Source organism: Leguminivora glycinivorella, chromosome 9 (genome assembly GCF_023078275.1).
Source record: "Leguminivora glycinivorella isolate SPB_JAAS2020 chromosome 9, LegGlyc_1.1, whole genome shotgun sequence".
Classification (NCBI taxonomy): domain Eukaryota; kingdom Metazoa; phylum Arthropoda; class Insecta; order Lepidoptera; family Tortricidae; genus Leguminivora; species Leguminivora glycinivorella.
In genome coordinates, this window is record NC_062979.1 from 7,100,865 (window position 1) to 7,126,680 (window position 25,816).

General features: G+C 37.7%; 5 protein-coding genes across 5 annotated transcripts in view; 2 read left to right on the plus strand and 3 right to left on the minus strand.

Moving 5' to 3' along the window:
- Positions 1-7,757, minus strand: part of LOC125229614 (KAT8 regulatory NSL complex subunit 1) — a 29,364-nt gene extending 21,607 nt beyond the window's left edge. The window contains exons 1-2 of the mRNA XM_048134497.1: positions 6,270-7,757; positions 2,305-2,431 (exon numbers count right to left, since the gene is read on the minus strand). Of these exons, the coding sequence (XP_047990454.1) occupies positions 2,305-2,431; positions 6,270-7,150 (1,008 nt within the window). The 5' untranslated portion in view covers positions 7,151-7,757. The remainder of the gene's footprint in view (positions 1-2,304; positions 2,432-6,269) is intronic.
- Positions 1-25,816, minus strand: part of LOC125229619 (methionine synthase reductase) — a 309,939-nt gene that overhangs the window by 47,047 nt on the left and 237,076 nt on the right. The window lies entirely within an intron of this gene.
- On the plus strand, positions 11,278-13,958 carry LOC125229613 (nuclear pore complex protein Nup107). Its single transcript, XM_048134496.1, has one exon. The coding sequence runs from the start codon at positions 11,404-11,406 to the stop codon at positions 13,924-13,926; it is 2,523 nt and encodes an 840-aa protein (XP_047990453.1). The 5' UTR covers positions 11,278-11,403; the 3' UTR covers positions 13,927-13,958.
- LOC125229827 (DDRGK domain-containing protein 1) lies at positions 13,924-22,559 on the minus strand. Its single transcript, XM_048134768.1, has 6 exons — positions 22,267-22,559; positions 22,075-22,164; positions 21,156-21,268; positions 20,547-20,678; positions 19,121-19,171; positions 13,924-14,655 (listed from the first exon to the last, which is right to left on the minus strand). Exons 1-6 carry the CDS (start codon positions 22,358-22,360, stop codon positions 14,392-14,394), a joined length of 744 nt encoding a protein of 247 aa, XP_047990725.1. The 5' UTR covers positions 22,361-22,559; the 3' UTR covers positions 13,924-14,391.
- On the plus strand, positions 23,041-25,562 carry LOC125229623 (transmembrane emp24 domain-containing protein eca). Its single transcript, XM_048134508.1, has 4 exons — positions 23,041-23,231; positions 23,364-23,587; positions 24,423-24,566; positions 25,188-25,562. Exons 1-4 carry the CDS (start codon positions 23,096-23,098, stop codon positions 25,335-25,337), a joined length of 654 nt encoding a protein of 217 aa, XP_047990465.1. The 5' UTR covers positions 23,041-23,095; the 3' UTR covers positions 25,338-25,562.

Genomic DNA, 25,816 nt, shown 5'->3' on the forward strand with positions numbered 1-25,816 from the left:
AAATCATTCGAATGGTAGTTTAGAAACTAAAATTTATCTATACTTTTTTGGAATTTTTAAAAATATCAGATTAGGATAATTATGTTAGAAATTCTGAGTTCGACGAACCCAAAAATTATTACCATGTAAGAGAATAGGTTTTTAATCTTTTTTGTGGAAAACGCTCAGTAACTACTGTACGAGTACATATACATTTATGTATAATAATAAAACAAAAAATAGTGTCTCATAGTGTTGTGTTCCTGCCGGTGAGTAAGGCTGCCAGAGCTCAACGAGGGTGCGGGGTGCTGACGACGGGAGGACTTACGGAACTAATTTGTTCCGTCTATTGTCCTTTGAGTCGTCGGCAACCCAAACCCTCCTTTGAACTTGTACACTCCTTTTTGCTGTGCAGACGCAGCAAAGGGGAGTGTACAAGTTTCTAATGGGGCGGCAACGCGCATGCGACACTCTTTGAGTTGCAGGCGTCCATAGGTTACGGTGACCGCTTTCCATTAGGCGGACCGTATGCTTATTTGCCACCGACGTAGTATTAAAAAAAAAAAGAAAAAGTCCTGGATTCGAACCCAGTACTTCCATGCAAATCATGCGATGGCACGTATTTACCGCAAGGCTATTTAAACAAGCTGTCGCCGCGTGAAATTATCGACTAGAAGGAATACAAAAACACTGTTTGTATGTGTGAGTGGTACTTAGAAATAGTGTAAAATAGTAAATTTATCTACATTAAGGGGATTAACGTTACAATGAGAAGTTGAATGTTTGTTGTAATACGTCAATTTTAATATTAAATGTTCGCGAAGCATAATTGAAAGTATATAAATGCCTGTACGACTCCACAAAAAAAATAAGACTGGTAATTTGAAGATTAACGCCATCTAACGCAGCCTGAACTTCGGGTAACCTAAGCGAGCCACCTTAAGAAAAAGAATTACAAACATCTTTGTACCAATAAGGCGTCATCCATATATTACGTCACAGTGTAAGGGGGAGGGGGGGTCATACTAAATGTGACAAGCCCTGTTAAAGGGATACAAAAAAGCGTGACATAGGGGGGGGGGGGGAGGGGTCCAAAAACCTGAAATTTGGTGTGACGTAATATGTGGATGATCCCTAATGGGCATAGGTATCCATACTATCTTTCACAGCAAAAACGAGCGACGAATTGACGTGATTTTTTAAGTGGCGACAATTGAAGGGATGGAAAGTGACATAGGCTACTTTTTGTCCCTTTCTGACCCCCCACTTCCCTAAAATAGGAGGTAGAAGTTTGTATGGAGCGTTCCACAATTTAGCGTGAGCAAAACCGCGGGCAAACGCTAGTTCGAAATAAATGTAAGTAACACAAGAACCTAACTTCATTAAACATGAAGGACTAAATCTTAAATATCTTAACGCCTATAATATTACGCGGGTCGATTACAAGTACCTAATCATACCACAAGAATGTGGTTTCAATTGAGTCACTGCATATAGCACTCGATTTCAAAACAAAGAAAGAAATACGATACAGAGAATCTTTACACATTGATCTAAAAATATGAATGATAATATGATACAGATCATGATGAAGTTATGTAAAAGCGTAAAATATTCGTAAATAAAAAGGAAGCTAGAATTTACAGTGTACAATGTTAAAAAAAGGAACGTTTATAAAAAAAAATGGATGCGGAAAATATCATGTATGTATTGAACTGAATTAATTCAAGTTTCTTATGAACATGTTCATAAAGGGTGATACAGAATTACAGATGGACTGCAAACAACTGCTGTTGACGAGTAGTTGAAATAAAAGTTGCAGTTGGGTTGAATTCTGTTTGTATTGGGTCTTATCTTATAAAGTACCAACCATAATAAATCGGAAAATGATCACACAAAAATTCGTATGAAATTCGTAATACGTTTCGTGCAATTCGTGATGCCCTTCACCTTTGTATAGTTAGTCACTGACGCATCTATAGAAATTATTGTGGATGTTGTGATTTTAACATAACTTCGCGAGCGAGTCCAGATATCTAGTGGTATGGACTCGCGCGAGAGACCGCAAATTATGCTGTTGTAAGGCAGCGTCCCCACTCAGGCGTCGCGTGTCTCATGGCGCTCCAGGCGTTGCGGCGCGTGGCGGCGTGCGCCACGCGCCGCAACGCCTGGAGGCGCGTCTTACGTCCTTCCTATACAAAATGTACTGAAGAGACGTTTTTTGAATTACATTCAGGCGGCGTGGCGGAGACGTCCGTTCCGCGCCGCAAGACATGCGTCTCATGAGTGTGGACGCTGAGTAGTATTCAAAAGATACAATCTTACCTGTTTATGCAGATCAGTGTGTTGCCGAATCTTGTACTCCAACTCCTGGACCTGTGCCTGGAGCCAGCACCAGCGCGCGGCGATGGAAGCGCGTGCCCGTTGGTACGACCACAGCGCGCGTTTCTCACTGAAACATACATGAACAATATTACTGAATGAATGAATGAGACTTTATTCGAAACACATTTACAACAACATCAAAGTAGGCTTAAATCTAGGAAAATAAATGAAGTTACAGTGCTGAGGGTGGTTGTGAATGAAGTCTTACAATCACGCTAATATGCCACTCTTAGCAATTATGGGGTTGAAAGAAAACGAAATTGTGATACCTCTGCCACACTATGCTCCTCGCGCTGCCGCGATGTTGCCCTCTCCGGCCACACACCTGCCCTACTCGCGCGATTATCGCACTAGGTTGTTACCGGCCTTCGACAAAACAGGGAACGGTGGGCATGACGAGGATCATGACGAGCGGCATGACGAGTAGCGCGGCCACACTATGCCTGCCTACTTCCCACGCCGCTCGTCGAGTGTGTGGCAGAGGTATTACATTGCAGTGACAAGTTGCCATGTCAATCTCTTGCCTACACCACAGTAATTGATAAAGTAGCTCAAAATGGGTCCACAATCTGCGAGATTGGCTTCTGATTTTTCTTAGCACACTTTTATCATGTAATGGGAAAAGGAGACATTATGTTATGTCTGATATCATACCAAACCATGTTCGCATATACACACACAGATACACACATTATTAATACATAATTACATAGTTCGCTAAATTAGAGGTTGACAAACTAATCTTTGAAACTATAATTGCGTCTTTTTGTGGCACCCCAGAGATCACCACTTGAGAATCTTGAGACATTTTAACAACTAACGCATGAATTGATGATTGGCGATCAAAATTTGGCTGTTACACACAGTAAATCAAACTACATATTCAAAACTAACAAAAAGTAGCTAAAAATGTGTGAACAAATATCCCTGTCTGATGACTACTCCAATGAGTAATAGAAGATACAGGCAAAATAAATAATACAGTTGTTTCTTTGGATTAGCTACGCGCCCAGAAGTGGACATTTCTGACTCAAAAATACGCAAGTTATCGAACTCGATCTTGATAAGGGTAGTAAAGATATGACCTAGTTTTTGTATGATTATGAGATTTATGTTTAATGTAATCAGTTATTAATAGCTACATTTCTTGTAAATAGTACAAAAATACCAGTTATTTCTCACATAAAATCAATCCAAAAACGGAGAGACGAATTGACGTTTTTTTTTTAGGTAGAAGGACGTAAGACGCGCCCCTAGGCGACGCGCCGCGCCCCAAGCGACGTCCCTTGCGCGTCCTTCCTATACAAAATGTATTGAGGAGACGTTTTTTAAATTACATGCGGGTGGGGCGGCGCTGGCGTCCGTTCCGCGTCTCAGGTCATGCGTCGCCTGTGTGTGGATGGTCCCTAAAATTTGGGAGTTTGTATGAAGCATTCCGCAATTTTCGAATTTTACGCGAGCGTAGCTGCGGGCAAAAACTAGTATTTCATTCCATACATGCGTAAAAGAATGTTCTTAACTTCTTATAAATTGTAAAACAAACACAATGAGATAAAGCATGTACAGTAAGTAGAAAGTTGATAATTACGGGAGTCCAAAGTGCTAAAAATGTTCAAGTTCATCATGTAGAAAGGTCAAATATGCTAGTAGGTATAGGTATAGGCAAGTTAGCTTAACATGCAAGGAAATGATTCAGGCGAGTCTTGCACAGATAATGTAAACAGATAACAATGTGTGAAGGGGCAATGACTTCACGAAATTGCCGCGACTATTTTATCCAACACATGGTAATAGGTAATGGTAATAATCACAATTTCAGTTTTTATACTTATATTTGGTACGTTACTTAATTTAACTTTTAATCATTATTGTATTAACTTGAAATAAATTATCAACCACAAAATATGAAGTACATATTTAATTTAGGCATAATTTTAGGTATTTATTTTCTCAATGGAATCTAAAAAGTAGTTTTTTTCTCAAATGTCAAGTAAAAGAGATCCCTTTAAAGGGATAAGTTTGTCTTTGTTATTATTTAATTATAATTTACATTTCATACATTACTGTTCACTTCTATTTTTTTGTTTGTAAATGTTTGTTTGAAAACAAGGGACATTATTTATTAATATACAATACAAATGTATCCAATTATCCATTTAAATATATATACTGGCATTCACTCATCCAACATGCCTAAGGCTATGGCATTCAAGGTACTAGAGATTACTTAACTAGAACCATACCATTCAAGGTCACAAACATAGCAAGTCTCAACAGGACACAGAACTGTTGAACACCATGTGTTTTAATTTGAACACACAAGTAGAACATATTATTACAAATAGGTATAACATATTGATCAACAGAGGAACAGTAGACAACAAGAGATGAAGGTGATGCAATATGTTACCTCTGGATGAAACTTCTATATTTAATTCGATAAAATATTGAGAAATGATTCTTGTAATCTGTGAGCATGACTGGCCAATCCTTAGACATCAAATTTCTAATATTGTAGTTTAGTTCTAGGAATTTCTAATATTGTAGTTCTAGGAATTTTCAAACCAAATATTTTTAAAGTTACTTGCTATTATGCAATAGACATGGGGCCTTATAAAGGTCATTAAACTGTGCTATAATATCATTATGCATGGTATGCCATAATTAGCTACTGTTATTTCACAGTTCAATGGCTTAGCATAAGGCAATGTTCACACATTTAGGGCTGGGATAGGTTAATGTGCTTAACCTACTTAAGCTGGCATTTTGTCAAGTTTTGACTGACCAAAGTATTGATATCTTACGAAAGTTGTGCAATCCCTTAACACAACATGGCTGGACATGATTATCAATAGGCCTAGCCTAGCACATGATTGCCGCGAGAGTATGTCGCCGCAAGATAGATCACAAGTTTTCTTCTAACAGTTCTAACTGTATCAATGACATAGGATGAGCAGTCATTTTACAGCGACATACTCTCGCGGTAATCATGTGCTAGGCCTACAGGAAGACATTTATGCAGAGAAAGAGAAAAGTTAACTTTTTATTTGAATAAACTTAATTTTAGTAAAAATGGTGCAGATTCCTCGATATTTGCTGCGAAAAACCAAAAAGTAAAAAGTTTTCCAATTTATTTAGACATGGATAGTGTAAGAATTGAAATTTAATGTTTTAGGTGTCATCAGTATCATCACCATTAAATTTCTTTGTGGGATCTTAGCACATTTGTTAGACTAAGCAGACTATTAAATGGTAAAATCTGTATGTTGATCATATCCTTGTGATAGGCACTCAGATTTAACAAGCACTTAAATACTTTTGCATGTTTACTAACAATCTAGCATGAGTCAGTTATAATGACATTAAAACAGTCATGACACACCTCTGGCACAGCTGTTAGTATAGAGCTTCAGATTTAATTCATTTAATCATAGAGAATCTTGCTATAACATTTAAATGTGGCAAATAAAAGTAACTGGTTAACTATTAAAAAATAATATGGACAAAAATTTTGTCTGTAATAAGTAGTGTATCCTTTCTGTATGTTAACTGTGTTATGAAACACTATAATAATATAGGAAGTCTGATGAAATTGTGTATAAAAAGGTTGTAATGAGCTGGAGTCTTTGAGCCCTAGAATGAATAACAGCTAAAAGGCTGAGATTGAAGTAGAAGTATTAATAATGGAAGGACTTAAGTAAAGGAATTAAACTAAGTGAAACAATGATGGTTGTAATCAAACTATGTACTAGTATCCTAACATAAGAGGGCTTTTTTACATAAACATGCACTTTTACTTTTATCAATATAAACAAACCATGCTCATATAGGTATAATCAAATTTCATTACATTGTTTTAAGAAAATATACAAGCAATTTCGCAGAGCAATGTATAAAAAACTTACATAGGCATGTGCTGTTGATGAGGATTGTTGTAGACCACTGCCTCATCATTGCTCTCTGCCCCCGATGAAGATGCAGTGGCATCAGAATCCAGTGCATGCTTTACAGCTGACACATGCGATCTCAGGGCCCCCGCCGTGTCCTCAAGACCTGCCAATGTCCCTGACGGAATTGCTATTGATGCTGATTTTGATGCATCACCTTTAGAGGTTCCAGCTTTGTAGTATTTCGGTCCGAGAACTGAAGTAGATCGAGAGGAAGCACTGGCTTGCAAAGCCGCTGTTGTCTCAACTTTCTTTAGAAATGCCTTCAGACCCATTGGTCTACCTACACCATCTTTCCTGGCTCCTTTCATAGCTTTGTCAAATGTATGAGCCACCTCCTCTGACACTCTTTTGCCTAATGTTCTGGCTTGCAACATCCTCATCCTTCTAAGTAAAAATGCACATCTCCGTTCCAGCTGAAGCTGTGTTGCTTTTATTTTTTCCTCCATTGTGTTTGCATCACTTTCTGAATCTACCGGTTCAGCCATATCAAAGCCAGATAAGGGAAATATGGAGTCAGCATCTCCTGTTGAAAGTACATCACCTGTTTCTAATGTTTTGATAGCCTGAAGGAGGTCTGCTTGTCCCAGATCAGTGTTATTAAGATCATTGAGGATCTGCTCCATTTCTTGGGAGTCTTTGGCGAGATTTGGCTGCTCCTGAATCCCCATATCGTCATCGTCCATCGTGGCGAGATCGGAGCTGGATGCGAGTGCTCGATCGCACTGCGAGAGCGAAAGGGTCAGCTCCGAGAGCTCGGGCAGGTCGGGGGGCTCGGGCGGCGCGCACGGCGGCTCCGGGACGTCCATGGCGGCGGGTGGCCGGGGACCCGGGGCCATGACCCGCGTCGCCCGGCTATACTTCCCCGTTATCCTCACCCATAACGCCCTTATGTAATCCTGAGCTCCTCTATACCACAGTCAGCACTTCAAAACACAATCACTTGACTACACTGCACTGCACAATCCGATTTGACCATTCTTTCCCGTCAATCGCCCGCCAGTTCCACAGTTCCCCGGCCGAAACGAGCTGCCCGACCGGCGCACTCCTGAAATATACAACGTTTAGATGCGATAAGAAGCCGGTTTTTCTAGGTGTACCCAATGCAAAATCGATACCAAGCGTCATAGATACTCATACGAGACAATAACTTCTGACATAGCTCTAAAATTTGAATTTTGACCCACGTGATAAAGAGTGGGCTAGCTGATCGCAGTTGCTTGTTTCTGTCCGGGCGGTATGATAATCGAACAGGAAACGTAACACTTCAACACTTCAGCGAACAACAGTCACACGATATAACATCACTTTCTGGCGTTGAATGAATAACACCGAGCACGAAAATAAAACAATGCTGAATTTTTAAATAATAATGGCGGAATGAGGACAGAAAACAATCCGATCCGCCTCGTATTCCAGTGACGAAACGTACGCCGCGGTTAGCGTACAAAGGCAGACTTGTGAAAAAGAGACGGCTAGTTACGTCCTTGAGTCTAGTACTTGCGCGGTAAAGTCAAATCAAATCTAATAAACCCAACAAACTGGGTCGCGTGTATTAATAATATCGTATGAAAGCTATAAATAATTTAATTTATTTTATATTCAATTTCCATAAAAAGTCTGAAATAAAAGTTTCAGTGTAATTAAATAGGCAGTTAGTTGTTTTAACTTCTTTACAAACGAGTAACCACGCTTCTTGTATCTAGACACGTCTTTTGAAATTTGTAATGATGATGAAATGTTAGGAATTAATATAACTCATCTTTCGCTTCCACACATTTTCTTAATAAATAAGCGGAATTTAGAAAACCAAATACCTGGAAATTTGTTAGTTAAATAAAATCCTGAATATAAAAGGAATCTACTTGAATTCCGGCCTCCAACGTTTCGTTTCTTCAAACACCTTAAGAAGATATTTATTTGATATAATAATTTACCTATGTAGAAAATAGAGAATTTAAACTTCATGAAATCCGTAAAATAACATAGAAATAATGTTTTTGGTGGTTGCGAAAAAACGATTTAATTTTTTTTTTCTAAAAATGTATTGATCTAGTATTGGTATCAAAACGCAAACCGCGTCCCGTTATACGGAGATGTTTTTCGTAAGGTAGGTACTACTGATTGAATTACGTTCCGTTCCATTTAATACGGACCTGTCACGTGACATTTTGTTTATTCGACCGCTCCGCGCTGAATGGTCTGTCTGCTTGCTACTCTGCTCTGCCTATTGAGTTGGAGCACCAAGCTATTCTTGTTACTATAATAGAATTTGAACATTTATCTACACAAATATCACAAAATCTCAGGAATTTTCTATTTCTTGTTTGTCTGTTTCTGCAAATACCAATTATTTACTGTGCCTATTGATAAAATATGAACTTTGCACAAATATTTATTACACCAAGCACAAAACAAATTATTGGATGGATCAGATATTTAAAGGATATTTAATTAATTTTAGTTTTAGTTTGTATTTATTCAGAAAGGTGTATAAACCGTGGTTAGATGGTTTTACTCTTGAAAGTAGCTAATACCCTATTTCTTCCAAAGATTTCTTCTGTAAATAGTTTAAAATAGGTAACTAAAAAAAACTATTGCAGCTTTAAGAATCTAATATTGACTCCTGTTGTCTTAATGGTCAGTATCTTGTCAGTATTTTATTCAATTTTACAAATGAAACAGTCAATTAAATAGCTGTGCTGTTCTAACAGTTTGTGGTAAAAAAAATGAAAATTTTATATAAGACTATGTTACATCAATATCATTTTGAAACAGAATACAAGTTTTTATATTAAAACTTGCTTATAGATTTTTATGGAGCTTTAGATTCTCCCATAGATTATAAAAACAAAAAATAAATAATGTATCTAATTGATAGGTTTTTCACAAATTAATAACGAAAATTTACTCAATTTATACAAAAATTATGTAAAGAACACTTTGTTATCTCACCTGAATAATAATCCCAGTAATTTGTTGAGAGATCAGTATGTTCATGAAGTGCAGAGCTAGTTGGATATCCATTTTTGATTTTCCTTGTTTCTACAACCTAGAAAACAATTATAACATAGGCTTACTGTGCTTATTAAATAGTATATTATTTTAAATCATCTTTTAGACTGACTACAATTTACTTGAAATGACAGATGCTTGACACAGCAAAGTATATGTCAATATTGACAGAAAGTTTGAAAACAAAATAGGTAGAATATCCTCATAGGTACATGTTTTTAAAAGTTTTTAGTATGGTTTGAGCCAAATCAATTAATTTTAAATAACTTTGGTAATATTTATTGCAACATCTCATATATTAGTGATTAGAGGCTTTAAGTAAACTTTGCTAACAACGGGCATATTTACTAAATTGTATCGAGATACTTCTTTAAATATTGTATCGAGAAGGTGTTGTTAAATCTAGATTTACCTCAACATAAACAAAAAAATATGGGTACCTTGCAGTCTGTGATATTAGTTAATCAAATATAACGAAATAGATGTGTTATGTTTAGATAATATAAATACTGAGTACCTATCAAAAAAATCAAGCAATATAAGTATAACATAGAATGTTTTACAAATGCACATTTCATTTCATTATATTGAACAATTTCTTTACATAAGGTAATTTTGAATAAAATTAAAAGAAATATATACCTACTTTAAATGATGTAAGTAGAAGATTCATTTTTTTATGTTTGATTTGGAAAGATTTAATGAATTATAGAATGTTGTACCCATACCCAGACCAATCTAGGGATAATCAAAATAATAAAATATCAATTTTTAAATGAAAATTATTGAACAACTGAAATAAAAGGAATATTTATGCAAATATGTAATGTCTTATTATTTTGTATATATGCAAAACTAAAACTCTTTAATCAAAAATAATTGAGGTCAACATAACACAACAATCAAATGAATCTATTGTAAATTCAAAATCTGTTAGTTTTTATTGTTTAATTTTATAAAAGGAAAGCAAACACTGTTGATTTAGTCTTAGAATAAAATACTCATTATTCGTTATTTTCATAACCATAGTAGCTACACACACAGTTTTATATAAATTATTGTTTTATCAATTTCATCAAGCAGTACCTAGTTGTTGTTCCACAATTAGGTATTACTAAAGGATTACTTACCTACTTTAAATCATAATAAGAAAGAAGTGGAATCATATGATTGTTTGTTGCCAAATCTTTATCAATCCTTGATTTTATAAACACTACCTACTCAAAATATCATGTATTGCAGGTTTTGTAAATTAATGCATCTTTATTTAAAAGTATGATACAAACATTTCTGGATTTATTTTAGGCTTCAGATGAGGTTTTTATTAAAGTAAATAAATGTGAAGTTCAGTTTCTAGCTACTTATTATGTAGCTAGGATAAGTAGGTACCTGGTCTACTAAGATTCCCCCAATTTCCGGACTGTTACAAAGTTTAACATGGTACAAACAATTAAAAATTATAAATTTTCAGCATTCTTCTTTTAATCCTATAGAAAATCTCAAATTTTGATCTTCACAAAGTAGGCTTTGCAAGTTCAGAAAAGTTTCAGTAAGTAAAAGCAAAATTTAGGCAAAGTAGTCAGTAAAATATAATAATGTATTTCTAATAAAGAATACGATTTAGACAATTGCTCATTATTGAAAATAATATTTATTTATATCTTAGGAGTCTACGACCTCACCTTCGCACGCAACGACAAGGGGTAAAGGAGAGAAGGGAGTTGAACAGAGTTGAGTGATGGATAGTACGTCAGTTTTTTTTGTTGTGATTTGAAAAATAGTATTTTCTTACTAATTTAGAATTTATAATGATTAAAACAAACATCTACAAATTTATCTATTACTTTTATTGCTTAAAATGTTTATTTTTATTTGATTTTTATAGTAGTCATGGTAATGTCCCTTGAATCCCAAGTCAGTTTTCGAAAAATATGAAAAAAAAAACTAGTTGTCAAACAACTGTCAAATCAAAGCGGCTAACGACGGCGGTGCGGTCAGAGCAGAATATGAAAGTGGGAAATTAATCAAGTCGGTTGTTTTGTATACAAAAGCTAAAGTATTATCAAAATCTCCAGCCATGAGTTTCGACAGATCTGCCCAGTTTCACTCCACGCAACATACGCCGCTACGGAACAAACGTACGAGGGCTTTGTTGCCGAGAGATGATACACTGAATATGTCGCCCATTCTTAACGATACCTCCATATTCAAAACTCTCAATGACACAAGTTTAAGGCAAGTACTCGATGAATCTTCAGTGCTGATCAACCCCGGCAACCCCAGTGAAGGTTTAAGCGAAGCTTTTTTTGAGATTATTCATTCGAGTCACCGTAGCAACGTATTGGAAACAATGGCAAAGTTAGGTCAAAAGTGCCGGGAGTCCCTGGAAAAGGTAGAGCCATGGAACCGATACAATGTGCACAATTATTGGTTGGGTGAAGAAGCAAACACTTGGCAACTTCTGCACTGCTTATATGGTGACTCCATTGAGGAACATCCAGAATCTTTAGAAAGTTTGTTAAGTGAGGTTATGTTATCGCAGCAAGATTTAGTTGGTGCCTTATTTCAAAGCAATTCCGAACTACGATTGTTGCAACTGTTGGTGGACTGGCTGGAAGCTTCGGCTGCATACCAAGATGAGGCCTCGGCCAATGTAGCGCCGGTAATTCCAAATAATGTTCACTGGAGCAATACGCTGCATCACTTACTCATTGGATCCAGTTTGTTTAACAAGGAGAAAGCCAAGGACATGGTTACTTGTATAGATCCAGATGCACCAAGACGGCAGAAGAAGACTATTCACACTGATGACCAGAAAGATGACAGCGATCTATGCAAGCGTGTTTTCACTGAAGTAAGATGTGGTAAGTTTAAAGATGCTGTTTCACTGTGTCTCAGTGCTGGGCAAGCTTGGCGCGGGGCCGCCATGCAGGGGTGGAGACTGATGCACTACATTCCGAGAGAAGATCCTAACAGCAATCTTGAAATTTATGGTAATCCATCACGGGATTTGTGGAAATGGTGTGCCTTGGGGATTGCAACCAATATTGCTGAGAATATCTACTACAGAGCTACAATGGGTATCCTCTGTGGACATCTTCCTAGTACTATTGCAGCATGTCAAGGAAACTGGGAAGATTTGCTCTGGGCTCACTTGAGAACACAAATTGAGGCAAGGGTAGACAGATTTCTGCATGAGCATCATGCCACAGCTGATGCTAACACAACAGAGCCAGATGTCTTACAACTAGTGCAGTCAGAGCTTCACATTGAGGAGATGCCTTTGCAGCAAGTGTTCAGTGCTGTCAATGCCCTCATGGATGGAAAGAAAGAGACACCTTACCAGACTTGCCAGCGCTACCTGATGCTGGGTCATGTCAGAGCTATCATGCAAGACTCATTGGAATGGCTGGAGAGTGGAGATGAACAATTTATCCGGTTCCTAGCTCATCTCATCCTGGTACTCCGGCAAATGGGAAAAGATCCTCAACATGACATTGGAGACAAAATATTAGAGAAATATGTCTCACAGCTCATTGAAAAGACAACTCTTGGAGCAGTGGATCATCCTGAGCTCCTAGCCTACTATACTTCTACAGTGCCAAAAGACAGCCAAGTGATCTTATATGCTGAATTGATGGACCATGTAAGCAATAGTGGGAATAGACAAGAGGTTGTGAAAGCTGGTTCCACAGCTGGAATAGATGTGGCAGCTTCAGCTCGAGTTGCTGTCAAGAGAGCCATTTCTGAAATTCAACAAGGCTATGGCAATATTGACATGATGTTCAACCAAACAACCACAGTTGAGAAAGATAAGACATTGATTACTAAAGGGCTGTCATCCCTAGAATGGTTGGCTTTGGTCCCCAATCAAGTGGTGGAGGCTCTCTGGCTGAGCAATGCTATGATACGTACTTTTATCTTCATTGGTAACACAGATGCCGCATCGGCCTGTATTGTAAATGTAAACCAGCTGTTGCCATCCTTTGTAAACAAGGTCCCTCAAAATTCCTCTGAGCTGCGTGAGCACTTGTGCCTGAAGGCTTACCTTGAAGCTTTAGAAGGCTTTGCAACTTGGTACAGGCATTTCATCAGCGGGAAGCCTAAAGATGTTGATCCTTTAACAGCTGACGCGTCATTTGCTGATAAGGTGTACCATGAGCAAAAATGCGCTCAAGCCGAGCAACAGAAGGCAAGGTGGATGAATGCTGTGCTTCATCAATTGAAACATACTAAGAGCTTGTTGTACAATGTTCTGCTCTTCCCTGGAGGATGGCTTCAAGATGAATTTGACAACTCTTCCTCTTCAAACTTCAGTGAGGATGAGAAGTCTGAAAGGTCCAAACAGTTGGAGACTTTGAGACGCCTGTGTATTCCAGAAGCAACTATTCTGATACTGAAACTTCTTCAAAGTGGTGATGATGTAGAAAGTCATAAAGAAGCTGTGGAGCTCAGCAATTTGATTGCAGGAGAAAACAGAGGGCTCTACAAAGTATTCACTAAGGATAAGCTAATGGAAATTTTGGATAGAATCCGGGAATCCTCATTATTGTTGTTGGAAAAGGGGAAGGATATGTTTGGTTATGAAACAAATGAATAAGTGCATGAGTTTTTAATAAATATTTCTTTGAACTTTGTTGTCTTCTTTATATGGTCTATGTACGTACACAGTATAACAAAATATGAAAATAATTTTTAGCTCCCTCAACAATTCATAAAAATACACAACTATGCAACTTTTAGGCAGATAACACACAATAAAGCCCAAAGACCATCGGCTGCGTGTGCGTTCGAGCGCTAAAATTTTGAACCGTGCAAGCATTACAGAATCAGTATGCAGACTCTTATAGAAATCGCTATTAGACATATTGACCAGGAGATAGACCGTGATTACCTTTTTGACAAATATCAAAAAGGTAATCACGGTCTATGAAAATAACCGTGACTCATTCAGAACTCTTAGAGATCGCTATATTCACATCTCACAGACGCATACGCAACCAGTGTGCACTGGCTGGCCTTATACAGTGTGTTATCCTATCCTCTTAAAATTATGGCTCTGGAATCAGGTAGACAGTGGCACAGGATTCAAATTGATCAAGTCATTACTGCTTTCCGCTAGCTCCGTAATCGAGACCCTGCCCCTCTGCTTGATGAACTTGGCCACATCTTCTAGCTCCTTCTGCGAGATATAAATGAACTTCCCTCTGTCGTCGATCACCCCGGTGAGTTCGCCGGACGCCTGCAGGTCTGTTATCCGGTCTATGGCGGCTTGGGTCTTTAGCCTGAAGTGCGCGGCCAGATCTTCGAGCAACACGACTTTCTGGGACTGTAAAAAGTTTTCATGTCAGTATAAAGTATTAATTTTTGAACGCCTGTCGCGATAGAATATGCCTGACCCGGAGATCAGGTGATCGCCATTAGCACAATTGCACTTTACGGAAGCCCGCGTAAGTCCCTATTGCATTGTCAAAGTTGACAGTTGTAGCCGTCTAGGGCGGTCAAAAGGCTAAAGGGGGTAAAGATTAGAACTAAGGTCAGTGCGGGCAAGACCGGCATAGTTTATTTGAAATAAAGTTTGAGTGGATAAAACTCTATAATTAATTTAGTCTGGCGTAATGCGCATGGTCCTATGGGATAGCAAATATTATATTTTACAAAGCTTTTATAGTATTTTGGCGAAATAAGGTAATTTTAAGTCATAAAAATCACGTTTTTTAAGGCCCGGCGGGTTGACCGTCCTCCCGCGATGAGTACAGAAAGACCGTCTAGTGCTTGTTGTCGCGTAATTTCATATGAGACTAGGTTCCAAAACCATGATCATTGTTATTTTACGTAATAACAGGGCAGAATGTGCTAGATAATTAATAAAATAACGTTGAAATTTTAAACATATAAGCATTTTTCCATTTATAAGGCAAGACCGGCATATGTCCCGTAGATGGGGTTCATAACCTTTTCTTTTCAGGTCCAATTTAGTCACGATATTACAGGCTCATATAAATCCAACTACTTATTTGTTTTTGAAACTTTGCTATGAAGTAAAGGTAGTACGTGAATTAGTTTGGTAACATTTCTTAGCAATGTCTGGGTTTTGCTGTAATCACTACCAGCACACCCGAGAACCTGTTTGACCAAACCCATGACCACTTTTGTGTTAAAGTGACAGTCAGCAATGTCAGATTCCAAAGTGGTCTTTAATTTTTTTTCTACTCCCGTACTGTTATTCGTGAGTTACAAGGTCGTGCATAGAACTTAAAAACCCTACATAAAAGATGTCAGGACAAGTCTATCTAGTCTATACCCTGAAAACATTTAGTAGAAGTAGCACGATATAGCTGTTACAGTTCAGTAAATACATTGCTACCAACTTAACAAACCAATTCGCAGAGTCGAGACTCCTTCGTTTTCTGCTGCGTTCATTGGCGACGCGTCGAATCGCATTCAAATGTATGAGAACTCGATTCAACTCGGCTCGATTCGTCTTAACATATTCTGTGCGCCGACCGGCAGCGGCGGCAGCGCGAGGCGCATGCGCGTGAAGCGAACCGTGTCATAGAGTAAGACTTGACCACCTAGACGCGACACTTTTAGTGTAGACCTTTGTTTTACACTTTGTGTGTGAAATACTAAGTAGTTTACTTTTAGCACTATTATACATTGTGTTATATTCAATTTCTACTCAGTGAAATAAAAATAAGTAATTGTTTTTTTCATAAATTTTAATTTCCTTTGAATAAAATTACTTTTGTAAGTTTCTGTCGCTCAGAATAATAATCGCGCCATTCACCTTGTTTTACCTCCCTTAAACACCGGTTGCATTAAATACTATAATACTATTTCAGTTTTGGTGTCACTATTTTTCGTCAATAATGAGAATAATTCATAAATAATTCAAAATCATGCTTATTGTATAATATTATCGACTAAAATTCGTATTAGAACCGTGCAATATTCAAAACTAGAAATTGAAATAAATATTTTTATATTATATATTGAAAACAGAATATGATCACAATTATTATACCTTATTACCTGCATGTCATGTCTGCGCGATTCATCTATGATTCCAGTTGTCAAAATGGCGGCCATAGCATCGCGTTTAAGGAGCCCGTCCCTTCATTATAATAATTACTTAAATTAAGTTAGATCAAAATAGCTTGTCTACTAACCGATGAAATGTGACACCGTCACTTTTATTAGATTTTCTCGTATGGCTTCAACAGTATCTTATAGCACAGGAAGGCATTTTTTCATTTTATTTGTGTGCAGTCAGAGACAACCTCCTCCCACCACGCGCAGAGACTGGCTGAGGCAACATAAGTCCACTGGACTTATGTTCGTGGCGCAAACTTTTTGTTCGCCGTGTCCTCTCTAGTACATTATACCTCAATGGTGGCCAGGCTTCAAAGAACCATTCCATAGACAGTTTTATTTTCATGTTTGCACTGAAACTGCATATTCAAAATGGTAGGCGGTCCACTAGATAACTAAGATGACTGAAAGTAGGTATTTGTTGATTTATAATTTTCTTTCAAAATAAGTGCTTGGTCGTAGAAAAAGTATTGTATGCAACGGTGTTTAACTGAGTTAAAAAATGCTCGTGGCGTCTTTATTAACAATTTTCGGCTTCGCCTCAAATTGTTACCCACGCCACTCACCTTTTTTGACCTCTTTTAACCACCAGTTGCATAAAATACTATAAATCAGCACCCCCGAAAACCGACTAATGACACCCATGGCGAATTTTGTGTCAAAATGACAGCCAGCACAATCAAATTCTAAATTGGTTATTAATTTTGGTATCAGCACCCCTGAGAATCTATTTGGCCACACCCATGATGTCTTTTGTGTCAAAGTGACAGTCAACAATGTCAGATTCCAAATTGGTCATTAATTTTGAAATCAGCACCCCTGAAAACATATTTGACGATACCCATGACGACTTTTATGCCAAAGTGACAGTCAGCAATGTCAGATTTCCAATTGGTCATTAATTTTGGCACCCCCAGAAACCTACCTATTTGACGACACTCATGACGACTTTTGTGTCAAGTGACAGTCAGCAATGTCAAATTCCAGATTGATTATTAATTTTGGAATCATCACCCCCGAGAACCTATTTGACCACACCCATGACCTCTTTTGTGTCAAAGTGACAGTCAGCAATCTCAGATTCCAAAGTGGTATTTAATTCATACTAGGCGGCTATATTTATGAGCTCTTATAACCCGGCAACCTTCAAATCAAGAGTGAAGTGTGAACAGGCATCTTCTGGGCGAGCTCACTCCATCGTAGGCCACGTCTTTGCCTTTGGCTAGTCTGTTGCCAAGAGTAAGCCCATTTATAATAATAATAAAAAAAAATTAAATCAGCACCCCCGAAAAAATATTTGATGATACCCATTACATGATGACAGCAATGTCAATTAACGGTCGGGTAGCCGTAAAATAGTCGGTCAAAACCGTTTTTAAGGGTATCCATACGGTCCCTGTTGGGTAATGCTGATTATAAAAATAATAACTAACTTGAAACCCTACTCTCTTTTGAAATATTTAAATCTACATACTTAAACAAAAATAATAAAAAACGGGTAGAACTTCTATGACAATTCTACCAACTTAAATATGATGATGAAGACTACGTTACATATACAATATATAAATATTCCGACTGCTTCTATTTGAAGAACCATAACTCGATGTTCGAGTTCGAAACACAAATCAAGATTATTGTTAACTAGTGTTCGTCCTGGGGATATTTATGGCTTGAGGATGAAAAACTGCTATACCTTCGGATGTGATGAGTAGTGATCTTTCCGAGATTTCTCCACACTGGTTTTTGAAGTTGCCACAGTTACAGGTACCTTATGATATGATCAATCAACAAAGTCCTTGATCAGCGACTTCTAATCCCGGTCGGCCTCAAAGCTTTCGCTTTCCAAAGTGAAGGCAGGTTTTACGGCTTCATAATCCCACACAAAAAGCCCCATCCCAAGTTGTGGTAAGTTGGTAGCATATCTTGATATGATCAACAAAGTCCTTGAGCAGCGACTCCCGGTCCTCGTCCTCCTCAAAGCTGTCGCTCCTAAGCGAAGGCAGGCGACAACTGCGTCAAGGCTTTATAATTCTATTATTCTACACAGTAAGGTCCCATGACCGAGAGTGTATGATAGTGATCGAGATGTTAGTTGCCACATACCTTGATATGACATCTTACACAGTCCTGACTGAGGCACGCGAAGCTCAAGAAGGCTTGTGTTCGGGTACTCAGACAACATATATATAATATATAAATACTCCATAAGCGAAAACATCCATGACTCAGGAACAAATATCTGTGCTCATCACACAAATAAATGCCCTTACTGGGATTCGAACCCGGGACCGCGGCGCAGCAGGCAGGGTCACTACTGACTGCGCCAGACCGGTCGTCAGTTGCCACATACCTTGATATGATCAACAAAGTCCTTGAGCAGCGACTCCCGGTCCTCGTCCTCCTCAAAGCTGTCGCTCCTAAGCGAAGGCAGGCGACAACTGCGTCAAGGCTTTATAATTCTACACAGTAAGGTCCCATGACCGAGAGTGTATGATAGTGATCGAGATGTTAGTTGCCACATACCTTGATATGATCAACAAAGTCCTTGAGCAGCGACTCCCGGTCCTCGTCCTCCTCAAAGCTGTCGCTCCTAAGCGAAGGCAGGCGACAACTGCGTCAAGGCTTTATAATTCTACACAGTAAGGTCCCATTACCGAGAGTGTATGATAGTGATCGAGATGTTAGTTGCCACATACCTTGATATGATCAACAAAGTCCTTGAGCAGCGACTCTCGCTCCTGCTCCTCCTCTCGGTAACTCACGTAAAATTGTCGAAGGTCGCTCGACATGTTTGACGCAGTCTGCGTCGGGATCGGGATACCATTGGCATCGCGCGTGCTCAATGAAAATGCTACTCGTTACGGAGTGTTTAATATGTTAGTGTCTCACGGTAGTTTTATTAATTAGGTGCTTACCTACATTCATTTACTATTTAAAAGAGAGTTCGACCTTATAATTCATGACGGTTTAAGTAGAAGGCGCCAAACCAGGCTACGTCACTCGCTCGGGTCGCGCGTTAAGTACAGTCAACCAATTGGAACCCTAAGCCACTATAGAACTATGTCATAGTGAGTTAGTGACGTTATAAATCAGATGGTAAGAAATGTCTTACCCACAGATGTCATATATACCATAGATCAAGCAAACGTATCTACTTAGCGTGTCAAATGAACTCAGTGAAATCCACTGAGTTGTCCGTCTTTACTCGCAGCTTGCAGCTTTCGGGCGTCAATTTTTGTAAGTTGAAGTCAATCAAAACATAAAAAATGCCTCGTTACGTGATATTCAATTGCAACAACACAAAAATTATGAACAATCAAGAGCCTGAGACATATTTAAAATTACAGGCAAGAAACAACTTCAGTACAAAATTTGACACGCTCGGCCCCTATACAAATAGATGAACTTGTTTCTTCTATATAAATAAAGTTCTGTGGTCTTACCGCTTGTTATTTTGACATGGTTGTAGAGTGGCCTAGGGTTCCAATTGGTTGACTGTACCTACACGCAAGTGGCCGAGGGGTGCCACACGCGCCTGTGTGGCACGTACCTACTATTCTTCTGAGTTCTACGTAGTAACTTAGTAGTATTAGTTAAATAAAGCGTAGGTATTTGTCGTTTTGCGGGCAAGTGGATCTGTTACGTTAGTAAATTATTAATAATGTGGCCAAACGTTACGTGGTAACTGTTAAAATGTTTAGGGCCAGTGATCTGATTCCAACCAATAGTACCAATGAGTTTTTCGGAATTTATGTACGAAATGTCATTTGAGATTTACCAGTCGCTTTTCGGTGAAGGAAAACATCGTGAGGAAACCAGACTAATTCCAATAAGACCTACTTACCCTACGATTAGAAGGTCAGATGGCAATGGCAGTCGCTTTCGTAGAAACTAGTGCCTACGCCAAATCCGGATTCCGGATTAGTTGTCAAAGCGGACCCCAGGCTCCCATGAGTCGTGGCAAATTGCGGGATAACGCAAGGAGGATGATGATGACCTGATTCCAGCAGCAACATCCAGCGGCCCATCGAGAGTGGTCATTCTCTCCCGCTGATGTTTGAGATAATATCAGTTTTTTGAGTAATAGTAGGGATATTTTAAATAAATTATTTGTTATGTTACCTCTTGCTTTTCCTCAATCTTCTTTCTCTCCTCTTCAAGTTCTTCATTTTTCTTCTTCTTTATCTCGCGCATTTGCTCCTCAGCTTCTCTCGCTTTCTTCTTTTCGAGCTTGGCTTCCAGCTTAGCTCTTTTCTGTAAATGAAGTATTCAACAAAGTATTAAGTTTTGCTAACTACACCGTCTGTGTTTGTACTAGGTGCCAGAAGAAACCTCAAACAAGATGGGAGGATGAACTCAGTCTCACAGTGGGCCTGAAGTGGGGTAGATTGACCCAAAATAGACCCCAATGGAAAGAGCTAGAGGAGGCCTTTGCCAACCGGCACACTGAATTAAGAGATATACTCTAATTCAGGAAAAAGGGGCTAAATAGATAGAACTACACTGTCTTCTGTCTCCCTCTTCATCTCATATACGTTGGTATACAACTTATAGTTTAATAGTTACGTTAATGACATGGGAAAATGAGTTAAAGCAGGTAGCTGAAGCCCTGAAGACAAGCATATGAGAGAGAATCATGAATAAATATATATAGAGAGAGAGGCCTATGCCAAAGGCAACCAGACAAAATATCAGCAGCCAAAAGCTAGCAGTAAACAGTAAGTAAGGTACCTTAGCTCCCATTTTATCATCAAAGTCCACTCTCTGACCATCTTGGCCTTCGTCATGTTCTTCATCAGCCACTGCTGGCTCGTCTTCCTCTAGAGCAGCTTGGTTCCGGGCAGCTTTAAACAAATCAGAATATAGATACTTGAAAATTTCATTCAAGTTTACCTGTTCGAAAAATCTATAAGGCTTGTACACTGTGATTTAGGTAATAACAGTAAAAGAAGTAATTGTAGAAGAACTTTATTAAACCATCTAAAATAAAAGCTGTATATTATTAAGCTGTATACTTATTTAGACAAATAAGTTTTTGGTTTTCTATAAATAAGAAAAAAAATAGAATAATTGAAGAAACTAATCTAAAAATGTTTCATTTTAAATTATTTTCATATTTATTAAAACATTTTGTCTTTTCACTGAACTTGTTTAGCGAAATGATAAAACTAGTTTGATTAATAAGCTCGTTTTGTCAACTTACTGATGTGGTTCAGGGATTTTATCAAATCCCTAAACAAATCTAGGGATATGACAAAACATGGCGTGTCTATTGGTCGATTTTGTGATTTCACTAAACAGAGTCAGGGATTTAGTCAAATGACTGAAATTTTCTAGAGAAATGATAAAATGGATTGGCCATTTTGACATCCTGCATGATTTGATCATATCCCTTAGTGATTTGATGAAATCTCTGTTTTGGCCTGCGACATATATATACATTATAGACTATGTAAATATATGTCCTCCATGTTGTGAAATTTCATTAGTTTCATTTGATCACTATTTTCTTCATACTAAAGCTAAATTGAACTGTGACCCCATACATGAGAATGACAGCGCCCTCCTGACAATAATCATATATTTGTGGTCAGGCTATAGAATTGTAGTTATCTCTATATTGTATCCTAAATTTCCGAAAGCAACTCACCATTAGCTCTCATGCGCGCCCTTTGATTCCTGACCGCTTGTACCCTTCCAGGCCCGCCTTCTCTCTGCGGAACAGGCCTTGCTCCTCCAGCTACAAATAAATAAAGATTAATTGACAAAAGTGAAAGGTCACACCATTATCTCGAATAAAAGATAGCCGATTAAAGTTATTACAATAAACGTTAATACTTACGTTGAGGTTTGACTTTAACTACTCGAAGAAAGGCAACAGATAAAACTATTATAACTATTGCACTCAAAATTGCCGCAATTATAAAGGGATCCATGGTGCTAATATTTTTACTAAAACAAATTAAGTTAAGAGAATATTGGTACTATGTTAGGTACGTGTAAATTTGTGAGTCGCACTAATTATTTATTTCCGGGTACACATTGTTTAGTGGCATAGCCACAGCAATACGCATGGGCAGATTTAGTTTTCGTAAACGTATAAACACGTAAATGAAATAAATTGTTCTACGTCAGAAGGGAACTGTCAGATTGACAGTATTGAAAATTTTGTGTCTATTCCTACATAATAAATACGTTTCATTTTGAGCTATAAGTGTGTAGTGTAAAAGTGTAAATAATGTATATGTATTTTAGATATGATTTGAAAAATCAAGTATAATATAATATAAATATAAAAAAGAATGTGAAAGTCTTACGTTTCACAATTTTGATTTATGTAACACAAGGCATGAACGTCGAACGTAACATAAGCTTAACAGTAAAAATATCTGTCGTGTTGCCATATTCAAAATTTGTGGTCCGTGGTCAAGACATAAAAGAAAATATTATAGAAATATAAAATAATATAAATTTGAATAAAAAATACAGTACATGTATTAAGTTATAATAAATCAAAAACATTCTTTAATTATATAACTTTTCCGAAGTATGGATTGGAATTTGGAATTCTGAACGTATTGACAGGCTTTTAGGTGACGTGTGTCATGTCTGTCATGTCATTTTATTAGGAATAGAATACGATAGGTGCCGATTTATAAAAGGCCGAAAATATGGATCAATTCAAGCTTTCTTCATTACTTGCACTATTCTTAATATTCGATTTCAGCTCCGCTTTATATTTCCACATAGCAGAAGGGGAGCGAAAATGCTTTATAGAAGAAATACCGGATGACACGACTGTTATGGGTATTGTAATTTTTCATTTAGCTTTCCTGATTGTTACTTTCTTGTATTGATGTCTGGTTCCTAAATTTCGCTGTCATACCGGCTTATCGATTTAAAAATAAAAATTCAATGACCATGGACATTTCTTTTTAGTTAACTACAAGGTGGAGCTTTATGACCCTCGTTCTGGCGGGTTCATGCCTTCGTCGCCCGGAATTGGTATGCACGTAGAAGTGCGTGATCCCAATGACGGCGTGGTGTTGTCCCGTGTGTACTCCTCTGAGGGCAAGATCTCCTTCACATCCACTACTCCAGGAGAGCATGTCATTTGCATGTACTCTAATAGTACCTCTTGGTTCAGCGGCTCTCAGTTACGGGTAAGATGTTTATAAAGGCTAGGATCAAATTAAGTGTGCAACACTGACTGTGTCACTGAGAACTATTTTGTAGTATATTGTTCTCATTAAATGTTTGTGAGCAAATATAATAACTGAGCAACTGAGTAAACATTGTATGAGCAATTGTCTGTCTTGAATCTATTCAGACATACACTTAGTTTTCAGTATAGCTCTAGTTTAACATTTTGTTATGTACTAGTTTTCTTATTAAACATATGTAATTATAATTTTTATATAAAGCATTAAGGCAAAAGGCTGACATAAGTAGTAGCCTTTCAATTTGAATTAGGGAAGAAATACTTTCTTAATGCTGTATGAGAGCAACCAAAGCAATATTATAGGTTACTTGTTTGCATAGGAATTTGCTCCAAGGGGTTTCAGTTTAACTCTGAAGCATAATTGTGTCACTTAACTTCAAAACTGGGTAAATCCATTCTGCTATAAGATTCAAAGATTTATTTGTTCAACATAGGTAAGTTACAAGATGTTCAATAATTGTTTTCAGTATCACTATGTCGTGCCTATTGGCATACAAATATATTAATAATATAGTTACACTACTTAACTAAAATATCACAGTCAAATATCAAAACAATAACAGTCAAACAGGGTTATCTCATGCAATCAATTCAATCTAATAATTTAATAATGTCAAAGTAATGTTCTAATATGTTCTAATATAATATAAGGTTCATTATCTTTCAATTTTATTGTACATCAGTAAACATTAAGTTTCTTTCTGTTGCAATCTTATTGGCAGCTTGTCTTTGCAAACTGTGGAATACTTTTTTCACTGTAACTTATCTGATTTCAGGTGCACTTAGACATCCAAGTAGGTGAGCATGCCGTGGACTATGCCAACGTGGCTCAGAAGGACAAGCTGACCGAGCTGCAGCTACGCATCCGACAGCTGCTGGATCAGGTGCACCAGATCACCAAGGAGCAGAGCTACCAACGGGTGAGTGTTTTGTAGAGTAGATAAAACCATGTCTATCCATGGTACAGCTGACATTCGGCATCAAAAGTGGCAGATCAAATAATGCTTCAGAAGTAATTAAGGTCAATAATAAACACTGATCATTGGTTTAAACAGGCCAAATGTGAAGGTCAAACATACTTTTCGCCATTAAACGTAAGTTTGGCGAAATACTAGAAACTGTATAACTGTAATCTTTGTTTTCAATCAATAAAAAAAAAAAAACTTTTTTTCTTATGACACACTTACCGTATTGACCTTACTATGCTATAACTGCTAAACAAAAAGATTTGTGTGTCTGAACATAGAAAAAATAATTAAACTTAGACATTTCTGACTGCAAACTACAGATTTTTCTATATTTAGATAAGTTCTTCAGGATGAGCATAAATTTAAAAGTGGACTTGAACTCACGGCATCTGGATTGAGACTTGTTAAGTTCAAGTCTCACCCAAGGCAGTCAATTTCCAGAATTGCCATCTGCAAATATTTGAGCATTTAAGTTGTTCACTGCCACTTCTACTGTGCCTATTATTATAGTAATTAATTCTTTTAGTATTTTATTTCATCTCTAATTTTACACATACAAATTTTTTTTGACAGCACCGTGAGGAGCGCTTCAGACAAACATCAGAAAGCACCAACCAGCGTGTGCTGTGGTGGAGCTTGCTTCAGACCGGCGTGCTTGTCGGCATCGGCTACTGGCAGATGAGGCATCTCAAGAGCTTCTTCGAGGCTAAGAAGCTAGTGTAAACCATAAACCTTAGGATTTAACCTTTTGAACACCATCAGTACTTATACAGTATACATCTTCACCAATATGGTTTTCAGTTCCAACATTTTGTTTTCAAGTTTATAAATATTGTAATAGGCTACTAGACTCATATCTAACTTGGCTTAATAAATGATTGTCTTCTGTAATATTTGACATAAGAAACCAATATTTGACTACGTATTTTTAATTAAAAAATGTGAGTAATTTTTTTTTAATTTTGGCCAAAACGCTGAAAGCGCGGATCCTGTTGGTAAAGGCCGTGTAGTGGTCTAGTATGGCCAACTTAGGCTCCAGGGGGGGGTCATAGAATTCATGTCAAATCAATCACCGACATAATGACCTTTATGCCTCGAAGTGTCAGAAAGTGTTGTTTTCGGATGGAATGACTTCAGAAGAGATTCACAGAAAATCTATAGATGACATGGCTGATGTTGTTTTTGCCTGATTACGTAAAAGT